The sequence below is a fragment of the Oncorhynchus kisutch genome, linkage group LG5, assembly GCF_002021735.2.
Source record: "Oncorhynchus kisutch isolate 150728-3 linkage group LG5, Okis_V2, whole genome shotgun sequence".
Lineage (NCBI taxonomy): Eukaryota > Metazoa > Chordata > Actinopteri > Salmoniformes > Salmonidae > Oncorhynchus > Oncorhynchus kisutch.
This window is the reverse complement of record NC_034178.2, coordinates 7,721,340-7,734,358: the sequence shown is the minus strand read 5'-3', so window position 1 is coordinate 7,734,358 and position 13,019 is coordinate 7,721,340. Positions and strand designations below refer to the sequence as shown.

The 13,019-nt window shown below is 42.8% G+C and overlaps 1 protein-coding gene across 4 annotated transcripts in view; it reads right to left on the bottom strand.

The window, feature by feature from the left end:
• Positions 1-197: 197 nt before the first annotated feature.
• Positions 198-13,019, bottom strand: part of LOC109890597 (neuronal membrane glycoprotein M6-b-like) — a 30,625-nt gene continuing 17,803 nt past the window's right edge. For 2 of the 4 annotated variants that reach the window (XM_020482542.2, XM_020482540.2), the window contains exons 2-7: positions 7,338-7,524; positions 6,955-7,114; positions 6,104-6,272; positions 5,526-5,599; positions 5,181-5,246; positions 198-3,344 (exon numbers count right to left, since the gene is read on the bottom strand). In XM_020482542.2, coding sequence (XP_020338131.1) covers positions 3,201-3,344; positions 5,181-5,246; positions 5,526-5,599; positions 6,104-6,272; positions 6,955-7,114; positions 7,338-7,524 — 800 coding nt within the window. In that variant the 3' untranslated portion in view covers positions 198-3,200. Of the gene's footprint in view, positions 3,345-3,670; positions 4,476-5,180; positions 5,247-5,525; positions 5,600-6,103; positions 6,273-6,954; positions 7,115-7,337; positions 7,525-13,019 lie in introns of those variants that run through there. The other 2 variants (XM_031824338.1, XM_020482541.2) reach the window with 1 other exon arrangement.

The following is a 13,019-nucleotide window of genomic DNA, read 5'->3' as shown; positions in this document are numbered from 1 at the left end:
GAAATAGGCTATGTAGAACAAACACGCCTTTCTGATACATAGAATAAGGAATCACATCAGCTATATAAATGGCATTTCTATCTGCAACATTCCACAACGTTTGGCAACTGAACTGTTCAAAGCATATGTCATTCATCCCATTGTGTGTGTGTTTAACAGGAAGTCCAAACTTGTAAGAAAGCGACAGAAAGCAGCTCTTTCACGATAAAATATCGGTTTTACTAGAGAAGGTTACAAAAATCATCACTATACAGGAGTCATAACTATTTAAAACTTTAAAAAGAAAACCAATGAAACAACTACAGGGTCTACAATGTCATCAAGGTACAATGGATATCTTTTAAAAAAAAGAGTTGAGTGGGGGCAAACGCTGCCTACCATAGTTGTCAGTACAATTGACTACACATCACCTGAAAAACTGCAAAGACACAGTCATGTCGCCTTCATGCAATAACGAGGAAACGACAACACACCCTGACTGACACGCATCTTATATGAAACGGCACATGCCCTTGCCTACATCAACCTGGTGGCAAAGCACACTGTATTATATCAAACATAACACACATGGGAATATAGTCCTTTTTTCAGTATTTAGACGTTTGCACACGTGGACAATACCGACATGCCTTTTCATATGAAAGTGAAATAAATCATCGTTTCACTGGTGTGAGGAAATATAACTTGGGACTATAAGGTTCTACTTGCAAAAAGATGATTCTGAGATAATTGGCTTTACAGTTTCGAGCCCTCGTTTGTTTGAATGGGGTCAGACATTTTTATCTTGTATTCTTTTGAATTAGTTTGAACTTACCCCAATTCATGTTATTTAGAGTATACTGTATGTAGGTAGAGAACATTGAACAGAACAAGGCTGTGTCACTAACTCAATTTAGACTAAAATGCAGATAACTTATAGCCCGAAGCACTTGAACTACTCAGTGATGATTATTATAGAATAGGTCATGATAATCAAATGATATCTGGGAAAAAAAGAAAATTCATGACTTGTTATATTGTAAACATCCAAACGGCATCTGTTCATATAACAGGCCTAAAAGTATGACAGATGAGTCACTTTCATTTGGCTTGCCATTGTAAAATAATTACAAATAATGTCAAAGACAAGTTATTCATTACTTTAGCACAGGGAAAGATTCAGCTGCCTAAAACTGATTAAAAAACATTGAAAACCATTTTGTACATTTTTTTTTTCTTCACATTTCAAAATGTATACAATACAAGCACCACCACCATCATGAATCTGTATTTGCTTCCTTCTCACAACATACCGTTTTAAAAGATGTCACATTACTATTATATTTAATGCAGAACTAGTAATAGGATGCTAAACATATACTCCAAAAGGAAACATTTACATATTGATAATGAAAGGTCAAATAGCATGGTAAAACATTGACCGTGCTCTCCACATTCAGGACGTGCCATTCAATAGAACTTCCTTTGGGGCGGTCCATATATATACAGGTGAACTTCACCCCTTTAAGGGTGGACTTGTCTTGAGGAAAGTGGATGTTTGATTCCAAAAACCGGGAGGAGAAAGAAATCCACCCTTCACAGTTGTGTACAATGAACAAACATTGGGCCTTTTGTTATGTTCACTTCAGCTGTGGCCTTGCCTTGTAACAAGTGTGTGCTTAATCAGTGAAGTGTTAGCCTGGTCCCAGAGCTATTTGCGCTGTCTTGCCAACTCCTATGGTCATTATTATGCCAAACATAGGAGCTATAAAGCACAAACAGATCTGGGACCAGGCTAGTGGAGTTTTTATTTTGGTTTAGTACCTGAGGTATGTATAATGTATCACTTACAAACAGAACAAGGCAATCTGACCTTGAGTGTTGGTTAGTCCTGTGGGTTTAGAAGCAATGCCGTTTCCAGAGAAAAACTGCCATACAGAGGGCTAGGTGGAGGTTCAATAGCCTGGTCCAAGATCAGTCTGTGCTGTCTTGCCAATTCCTATGGTCATAATAACACGACAATGACCATAGGAGTTGGCAAGACAGCACGATCAGATCTGGGACCAGGCTAGACGTTTCCCTTGCGGGTCAAGGTAATGCGTTAACACTGCAGACAGCTGCTGACAGAACTGCTGCTTTGGGCCAACAGTCACATTAGTGAATGTGTCCAAACCGGTTAGGGTACAGCACACGTTTTTCTCCTCAGGCCAAAATGAAGAATTACTTAACAGAAATTGCTGGATGTCAACAAAGGATTGGAAAATTGATGTAATAGTAGGACTATATTCTATGAGAGGCACCCTGAGATGCTGTGTATGTCATGTTTACATGGGTTTTGGAAGTCTAGTTTACTTCTTTATATTTTTGATACAAGCATTACCATAAAAAGAGCAAAAAAACTAAATCAGGTAAAACAGGGTTGCGGTAAGATAACCAAAGGAGAAAAATACCAGAAATAAGAGAAGACCAGATAAATATAATAGTAAACCTGTCATATTTTGAAGTAGTATAAAAAAAAAAAAAACATTCATACATACACATTCGCACAATATATTCATATATATATAAAACAGCAAAGAAACAGGACGTTTTGTGGCACACTTCCTCAGGAGTTGTGCAGACAGTGACCTTATTGTTAGGCGGTTATTCGCTGTGTTAGTGCTGTGCTGTGATTGATTCAGAGCAGTTAGGCTATGGCAGCAGGGTTGCCCTCAGTAACGGTCCAATCGAGAGCAAACAGGAAGAGGTACCACCTAACCTGAGCTCATCCAATAGGAACTTCTCATATACCTGTTCCGTTTGAAAACGTTTGCTCCTGTTTGGACAAAGGACATGATTCAGATTTGAGAAAAGTGTGCTCAACTCAGACCTTAGCTTAAATTGTCCATTGATGTTAATGGAAGACATGGGCTGCATTTCATTTACACAGGCAGTCCAATTCTGATATTTTGTTCACTAATTGGTCTTTTGACCAATCAGATAAGCTCCAAAAAAGAGTTGATGTGAAAATATATGATTGGTCATAGGACCAATTAGTGGGAAAAAATAACAGAATTGTGCTCCCTGTGTAAACGTAGCCAACGTGTGAAAATTTGAGTTGAGTGAACATATCTCAAGTCAGAACACCGCCCATAGTGAAGGAGACCCGGGTGTTGGTTTTACCCAGAAGGGGGTTGGAGGTTAGGTGTGAGGAAGTGTGTGAAGGGGTGGTTGGCTGGTTCTTATGAGTAAGAGGAGTTGAGACCCTCCTTGGAGCCACCTTCCTCCACGTCGTCGTCCTTTGTCTTGATGTCCTGGTACTCGTTCTGGTTGCAGGAGCTCCTCAGGTAGGCCCAGTTTGCCGACAGGATCATCAGATAGTGGATCTGTGTGGGGAGGGGGGGAACAGAGAGGAGAGAGGAAGGGAGAACAGAAATAGGGAGGGAGGGAATGAGGGAAAGGAAAGTGCACAGGGTGGTGGCCAGTGGGAGGGTTAGTTAGCCAAAGCGAACTATATAAGTAGAAGATACATATCATGTTGACCAGTCTAAAAGATGTCAAACGAGACACATTAGCATTGCTACTGTACAATGTCAGTATTATTTGGTTAGGTTGGCTAGATTAGTATTACTAAATGACAAAAAAACAAGTCAGTGGGGATTAATTTTCTCCAAACAGTCACTATCCTAAAAAGAGAGGACAATGGTCTTGGTTTTCCTTCACATTTTATGTTTATTTTGCATAAACTAAAAAGGCACAACGTCTTTCATAACAAATATCACAAAAAGAGACTAGCCTAAACAGGCTAAAAAAGACTAACTTCAAGCTAGACAGTTGGAATTTGGGGAAAAGATATTGAAGTGTCATTGAAAAGAAAACTATATCCTTCGATTAGAATAACTACAGAATATTGTAGTAATCTGAAGCTAGATACAGCAACACAAATATTCCCTTCTTCTTACACTGGCGCCATCCCTTTGTATTGATAATCTATCCGTCCTCAATGCTCTGTGCCTGCTCTACCTGAATGAACGGGTCAGCCTAGCCATAGCCTTGACTGGTGGTCCCACAGGGGGCTGTACTCCTACTGTACTGGATCAGTACTTCTAGGCACATATCCTGTCTGGAGAGAGAATGTGAGGGACCTCAGCCATGTTTGCTAATCATGCACTCACTAGTCCCTCAGTGTGGTTCAAAAGGCGTGTGTTGCAATAGGCTTGGACGCAAAGGCACATAGATCTATCTGTATTATGTTGACAGTCGCACACATTTTCTCTACGTGCTACAGTACATGCTCTCCTCCCCACCCTCTCGCTCTTTCTTTCTCTTCATCTTTCTTTCTTCCTTTTTAACTATCTTTCTTTTTTTTGTTGCTCTCTCACTTTCTATCATTTCTCTCTCTTCTCTCATTCTCACGCTCTCTAATACGGCTCGGAGAACTTTGCAGAGCGGCGGTTGCCGTGGCTCATAAACTTGAGAACAGCGTAGTTATACGTGGTGGCCATCATGTAGATCAGCTGGGAGGGAGAGATGAGAAGACAGACTGGGGTGAGAAACAAAGTCAATGACCAGGAGGCCTTTGGGAGGCCAGTGCTGTTCTTGGGTGGCATCTGGCTAGATTGTGCAGTACTGTACCTTCACATTGCATGGATCTACAAACAAAGTTAGACTGCCACAGCACACACAATTTCAGATGGCCGTCTATGTGTTGAATCTTCTCACACGCACTAATGAGCAATCTAAGTTTGGTAGAGTAGCTGAAAGACCTTATTAAGCCCTGTTGCCTCAGTGGAGAGCATGGCCTCATGACCCCATTACTAGCCAACTAGCCATCACATAAGGACAACCACACCGATGGGATAAAACAACTTAATTATTTGCTAAATAAAATGTATGTACAAATCATTAGCTCCACCTATGAAGACATGTAGTTCTTGTTCTATCATCTCAGGTACAAAATACTGTATGGTCAGAGTCTTGTGAGGCATTCCTCTTCATTGGCCACAAAGTAAATGTGTGTTAGGCCAGATGAAAGAGCTCCTGGCTATGTCAGTGTGTGTCCAGCCAGAAGCTATAGGGCAGACTTACACCCTCAGAAAAACTGAGTCAGAACCATGAAGCGTGGAGGAGGGATTACCATGGCAACAGATCAGTGTACCATGGCAACGCATGCAAATTATTCAAACATGGGGAATTCGGGATATAGGGCATCCAAAGCTTACCAATGCAATGAGGGTGGCGCCTGCCCCAGCACACGCAACAATGTACAGGTGGAAAGACAGGTAGAACTGGAAAACATGGAGACCGATCTCTGGTTAGTGATGATACTTTGATTGACACTCATAAAATATGTCCTTTCCACAATCAGCCTCTGTATAATTGCAGTACAGTGATGAAGAATGTTCTATTTTTGCGCTTTTGACATGTATAAAACATGTTTGTTTTTTCCCCCCCAAAAAAGTAGTGAATAGGAAGGTTTATATGATATTCCTATTATATGAGGTTCATGAAGGTTCATATGATGTGCATAAAGATTTACAGGAGCAGGAGGGGGTTGCCGTTCTCACCTCGCTGGTGCTACAGATGTCTCCTAGTGTAGATCCGCAGGCTTTTCCGGGTGTCGCATTCCATGGAATAATACCTAGACAATCAGGAACAAGAGATATCGGTTAGGACCAACAGACAGGCCCTATTCAGCGCAGAGTGGTCAATCACTTCACTTGTACAACATTTGTTGGAAAAAACAGTTGAGTTGACCTCATGTGATAGTAAATGTTAACTGTTTATAGCATCTGCCATTTAAGTGGACAGATGGTGATGGCGCACTGCTTCAGGGTGATGGTAATAGTTATAAACATGACATAGATATCGATGCCGTAAATGACTTAAACACCCTATAGATATTGACATGTAAAGGCTAAGTGTAATCAGCACCCGTAGCGAAGGCATAATGTTAATAGGATACATCCACTTGGCAGTGGTAGGATGTATGTCACACATTAGGCCCTTATGCAGGGCTATATCGGGATGTGACAAATCTATACATGGGCGTGTTCTGCTGGATGCTATAGGCAGAACTCCATACTCCAACCAGGTTGAAATGTTACTACACGGACCCGTGTGTGTGTTACTTAGTGACACTCACCGTACTGCCTGACGTCCACACAGATGGAGTCGGGATCGGTGATGTTGGCCATGGGGGACTTCATGGCAGCACAGGTAGTCCACATGTTGTAGAAGAGGAAGACGGGAATGGCTGAGAAGCCAAAGATCCCCAGGAAGGCCAGGCCCAGGATATACGTAAGGAACACAAACTGATGAAGAGGGAGAGGAGCTAGTGACATAATCACCCTCATCGTAATCCCCATCGTTGTCGTCATCATCATCATATAAGCATTTCGCAACACCCACAATAACATCTGCTAAAAATGTGTACGTGACCAATGCAGTTTGATCATCATCGTCAGTTATCATCATCATCCTCGTCATCATCATCCTCCTCGTTGTCTTGATCATCATCAACCTTGACATTGAAATCTACTGCTATGCCTAACATAACACTGTACTATGTATAAGTATCCATCAGTACGACCTAATGACAGAGGATATTTATAACCAAGCTCGTCAACATCTTCATCACCATATCATCATCCACATTTCCCTGATACATGACACAATACTGGTTAGAAGGGTGGGAAGATAAAAAGTTTCATCCGACGTTAGCTTGACTACACTCAGGAGGATACAACCGTCCTCATAGCAGCCTTAAAGGCTGATGTTACTGAACATCTGCAGCGATTACACTCATCAGGCTAGAGAGTACAAACTGTGCCAGTTACCCTCCAGGGTGTGTGTGTACAGCTGCATGTGTGTAAACGCATGCACGTCATGTGTGCGGTTGTACGTGTGTGCGCATGTATGCATGCACGTGACTGTATGTGTGTGTATGTATTCATGAGTGCAATGTGTGTATGTGTGTGTGTATTCATGTCTCACCGTGGCTGTGATGCAGCGGCCACACACGGTGGTCTTGAACTGGCTCTGCAGCTCCTTCTTGACGGCGCTGGTGGTGTAGAAGCCCTCAGCCAGCAGAATGATCCCATAAACAAAGAAGAAGGAGGCGATGCCGTAGATGACGTACTGCATGGTCTGGATCCTGCTCGGACAGGTACAGTCCATACAGTAAACAATGTGAAGACAGGAACATTCATATTGAATAACCTGGATAAGACTTGTTCAAAGACATATACCTTAACAAACTGTAAAGGTTGACATAAAGGTAAAGACATATAGGAGATACAACAGAGAAAATTAGTTCCCTTTCTCTCACACACACACACACTCTACTACCCCCCAGACACACACAACACACAACTTACACGATGGTGAGGGTAGCGTGGTCAGTGGTGATCTGAGAGAAGTGATTCTCCAGCATGGTCAGTGTGCCGGTCAGCGCCACGTGACCACACCCGCAGAACAGAGCCACGCCCGAGAAACAGAGGATGGTGGCCACCAGCGAGGCGTAGGGCACGCCGCCCAGACACTTGATGCAGCATTCGAAGCAACCTGCAGGGGGAGACAGAGAGCACCGTGCTTAGCTACACAGTTGGTCAATGGTTTTTGTTGTTGAGCTACATTAGCCTATAACTTGCTACATTATAATGTAGGCATACATTGGAACTATACTATGTATGTTTTTTGTCCTGGAGAGCAACCGTCACTGCTTAATTAATCATGAATTAGTGAATTCATAAATGCTAAATGTGATCCGATTTAGCAGCCCATGTCATATTTGACTGAGAAAGGGATTCACTGTATGCTGTAGCCTGAAAGCCTTGAGATTACGCATTCCTGCTAACCTGTGTGGAGTAAACAATGCTTTGACAGAAACAACCAAGTCACATTTACAGTAAAGTTGACAGATACAGTAGTGTCACTGTCTCCAACCAAGAGCCACAACATGTCTTCTCTTCATTCATCTCAACCATATCGGAACAATTTTCACTTCATCATTGCAACTTTACCAGTTAGAATTGACACGCTCTGGCACCCAGGAGTGTTAAATATTACATGTGCTCCGTTGTACAAGCTCCTATCTTCCAATCTACTCCCCACAAAAGATCCCTTTCCTTTGACTTCATAGAGAAACATACACAAAGCACTTTTGACCAATGGCATGAATAATGCACCGCCTAATTCTAAATGAATCCCTTTTAACCAATGGCATAAATAATGCACAGTCTAATTCTAAATAAATTATTGCTACTTATTGTCAGAGCAGTGGTTTCTGGGCCACAGGCAAACAGACCTGGGCTGTGTTCATTAGGCACCAAACGGAAGAAAACAGACAAACAGGGTGGGACTACCTGAACTTCCGTTGCAACGCGTTTTCCTATGGTGTGCCCTAATGAATACCACCCAGATGTGTGGAACTGCCGATAGGTCAAATCCTCCCCAAGATCTCCTATTGGATGTTCATAGAACGTATACAGAACTAACCAGTGGTAGCAACACGAGATTCTATCATTAACCTTTGACTTCACATATTGCTAGATTAGATCCCTGACCAGTCCTCTGTGCACAGCACCTAGTCATACCATCTAATGGACACTACTAGTTCAACAAAGGCAGGATGAGAGAGTTATGAGGGTTATGCTATATTGAATGATACTGTGTCATATGGTGAGTCAACGGTACAATGCTTTGCCTACGGCAGCTACAAAACCAAAACTCTACAGTGTAACCATGACTTCTATTCTTTTTTGTTTTGTTTCAAGACCATTAAATCTGACGTCGCATTGGCAGTGCACAGTGATAAGCTCACAAAGAGTTACGGGCAGGGTTGTAATGAAGGACCATTGTGGGAGGCAGTGGAGCGGGTTTGGCAGTGCTATGGTTGCTGGTACCTCGGAGAAGGTGGCAACAGCAGTGTTGTTAGAGGGGAAAAGAGAGAACGAAGGAACCAAAAATGTGGAGAAAAAAAAAATTGCACTGAAGACAAGTGTTCAGGCTTATGTAACTGCGCATTATAAATAGCTCCGCATTGCAAACGTGGGAAGTTACTCTGGGAAGATTTTGCACTCCCTTACATGTGCCACTGTTTCCATGACAACCTGCTCCAATTGGCATCTCTCACACTAATTACAGACCGGCAAATTTCTTCAGGAGTGTTATGGCTCTTTCTTTTACAATTATTCCTCCAAATAAACAAATCAATTGTGATTTTATATTTTCAATTTTGGAGGATGTACCCATAGTTTATTTTTTAAATTCAATTTCTGAGGCTGAAATGAATGTCGGGACAGACCCCGACTGAAAAGAAGGGGCCAATAAGCTATTTCTATAGTGACTGGTGACCGTTTCTATAGTGACGGGTGACAGAGTTGACTGTTAATGACATCCACATGCCAACATCAATGGAATCCCATAATATCAGGCAAAGCATTTAGTCGCCCTCATTAGTGTTGCTTCCAACTGACGATTCACAGGACTATGGACTACAACGTCAACTGGATATGAACAGCTTGTTAGAGGCATTGAGATAAGAGTGCTACAGAATCTTGTCTGCATGCTATGCCTAATGGTAATACTTCCAGACAGCACTAAGGTTTGCTTATCCAGAAAACACAAAGGGTTAAACCTAGCAGGCAGCTGCTGCTGAGGGGGAAGTTGAAACTCAAAGATGAGGCGTTAGTTGGTTGCATAGTACGAAGACGGAGAAAGCGTTGCATAACGGATCTCTATCCCATTAATGTTAATGAAGTACCAAGGCAAGGCATGGATGGATGCGAATGGGGCACTAACTACCCTACCATCTCAGCAGAGAAACTGGCTAAACGACCAGAACTCAAAGTGGGTTTGTCGACATTGGACAAACAGGTCGGGCCCCCCCTGAGTCTTGTGCCCCCTTGTCAAATGGAATGTTCCACTACTACTCCACTTCCTGCTTTAAACGAGGGGCCTCATCCGGGGCTAGGCTGCTTGTGGTGATGCCAGCTGAGCTGAGCGTTTATCATCACAGTTAAAGTGCACTAATGGGAAACAGAAAGGCATGAGCGGACGGCCGCGGCGGAGCAGAACGGAAATCGATGGGCTATTCATTAGAGGAGAATTTAGGTGACAGAGCGAGGTCGAGTCCATCTCTCTCACTCTGCCCTGCTCTCTCTGGGGTGAAATATGAGAACTACAGGGCCCCAGTAGAGCTGGCACAAAGCTATATGGACATATAGACATATATGTCTGTATTCCCAGTAGAAATATAGACAGAGGCCTCAGACCAGACACAAGGCTATATATCTATATGCCCAGTAGATCTAAGGACAGAGCCCTCATACCAGACACAAGGCTGTCTAGTTCTCCACCTTCAATGATTCCCATGTTGTTTGGGTGGAATCTGACACTATAATAAAACCAACCTTAAACCCATTCAGAATGACAGAGTATGAAATACTATGGGTATATTTACAATTATAAACTGGATGGTTCGAGGCATGAATGCTGATTGGCTGACTGCCGGGTATAACGAAGCATTTATTTTAACTTCTGTAATTACGTTGGTAACCCGTTTTAATAGTAATAAGACACCTCAGGGGTTTGTGATATATGGCCCTTACCACGGTTAAGGGCTGTATCCAGGCACTCCATGTTGCGTTGTGCATAAGAACAGCCCTTGGCCATATATATACCCCCCCCCCCTCCCTATAAGCCTATGAGGCTCAGTTGGAGAATTACAGTGGCAAAATAGGAAACTGTCTTTCGTTTGCCTATTTTTCTGCCAGCAGCGAGAGAATAGCAAGGCCCTCCAAGGGCTCTCTCACCAACCTCTTTCAGTACAGTGGTTTTGCTGTCAAGAAGTTCAGCCCACTGCTTTGTGATGCCAGAGAGAGAGAGACAAACTGCCAGAGAGAGAGAAAAAAAATCTGAGAGATAGCGAATTGGGCAGAGAGAGAGAAAGCAAGATGGAGAGAGAAAAACAGATAGAGAGAGAGGAAGCAAATGGGAGAGAGAGAGAGAGAACATGTAAGATGAAGTGAGAATGAGAGAGAGAGAGTAAGCAAAGAGCATTTTTTGGCCCGGGGGCCAGTGAATAGTGGTTGCCATGGCAGCATGTTACCCACGACCCAGTTGAGCAGGGCCTGAAGCTAGCTGACTTACATCCCTCCGCGGATCCTCGCTTTCCTTCCCACGCATACACAGCAAAAGGACGTGAACTCCCCCTCGGGGTTCAGAGTAGAGGGTTCAGGGATGGGGACATGACTCTCAACCTCAACCTGGTCTGACCGTGGTTCAAGCAAAGTGAGACTGAACAGGTAGAGGAGAATGTGCGTGGTCCAAAAGTGTTCTGAGCACTCTTGTCAGCCGGTCCCAATTCACTCTCTACCCCTTTCCTTTGGCACTTCAATGCAGATCTGTAAGATGGAAGCAATATATGCTTATACCTATCCAGACCCTTCAGATCTGCAAACATCAAACAGGTAAGGACGGTGAGGAAGCGTAATGGGACCAGCTGTGAGAGTACACTAAAGCTGTTGTGACCGCGTTTAGAGCGACAACAGACAGAGAGAACTGTGGCTGTGTGACTACACCTACATCCATTATTCAGTAGCCAGGTGATTGGTTTTATCCCATTTGGAAAATGGGCCATCCCCAGCCAGAGGAAACGCCACTTTCACGTTCATATGTTGATGGGTAAAAAAACTAAAGTCCTGCAAAAGGACATATCTATTTAAAATAGCTACTGTACTTGATACTTTTCCGAAGGTTTTTCCTCCTCCAAATTATGAGTCACATTATGACACGACTAAATATTATGAGACGTTACAGTGACACAGCAAATGTACAACATATTTTTCAACTCTACATTGACTAGTTTTAGCGTCTAATAAAGTCGGTTCTCTTGCCTCAGGGACTTTTCCAGTTTAGAAGCTCCGTATTCATTACAGGACAGCTTCCGCTTGCATTGCATCGTGGGAAGATTCCTAACAGATATCTGTGGATCACGAAGAGAGACACATCTCCTCTCTACAGCAGGGGGAAAAAATGTCCGCTTCAATGAGGCGTTGATGAAAGAGAAACCCCATCTGTTTAAAAAGTGAACAGGCTTGGGATAGAAAACAGGTACACGACACGTGTCATGATTTGAGATGATTAGAATTTTGGTAAATTATGACTAATACTTTCAGCATGTTCTGATATTTTAGGCTACTCTGTGTTTCTCATGTATGTTATATCCTTATTCTACAACTGCTAGTCACAATAATATAGACCAAATAAATATTGTGAAATCCAACGGTTTTAGCAACACGTGACAGCATGTTTCGGGCTATTTCTGTCGGATATCAAAGAACGGTACAGTTAGAGGATCACATGTGAAAAGTGACCTTCATCAAACTTCTGCCATATTCATAGAACCTTTCCCTCTGAACCTACTAAACTGGTCTACATCCTATAGCCAAGTCTTTACCCTGGTCCAGCATTAATATGAAGGACACCGGGCAACAAGGTCAGTATCTGCTCACGCATAATTAAGTGTACAGCTTTTAAATCCCCCCTCAGCACTTGTCTACTACACTCCTATAATTTGATCAATCCTTCACCCCAGCAGTGATCCCTAACCGTGTGGACTTACTGTAGCCTTCGCTCTTTAGCTGTCTGTCTCCCTGCCTGCCTGCCTCCCTGCCTGCCTGTCCACCCCCCATCAGCCAGTGTACTGTTATGGGAAATCTGGGATAAACCTAGCCAGCTGTGCAGGGGACTCCCATCATATACTTATGCACACAGAGAACTAGCTCTATTCAGTCAGGCACATATACATGACATACAGTGTACTTCATGTACAATATAGCTAGCTTGCACATTAAGTTTCTTGGATGTTGTGGGAATGTACATTTTTGGTTTCCCATTGATTCTGGGAACAAAGCCATACGTTTCCTGGCCGGTAAAGCTGAGAACATTCAGTCTATTCTGGGAACATACATTTTTACATTACAGGGAGGTTGAGAACATTTTACTATTGTTACCTGAAAGTTATATTAATTCATTTGCTTAGGCATTAATCATGC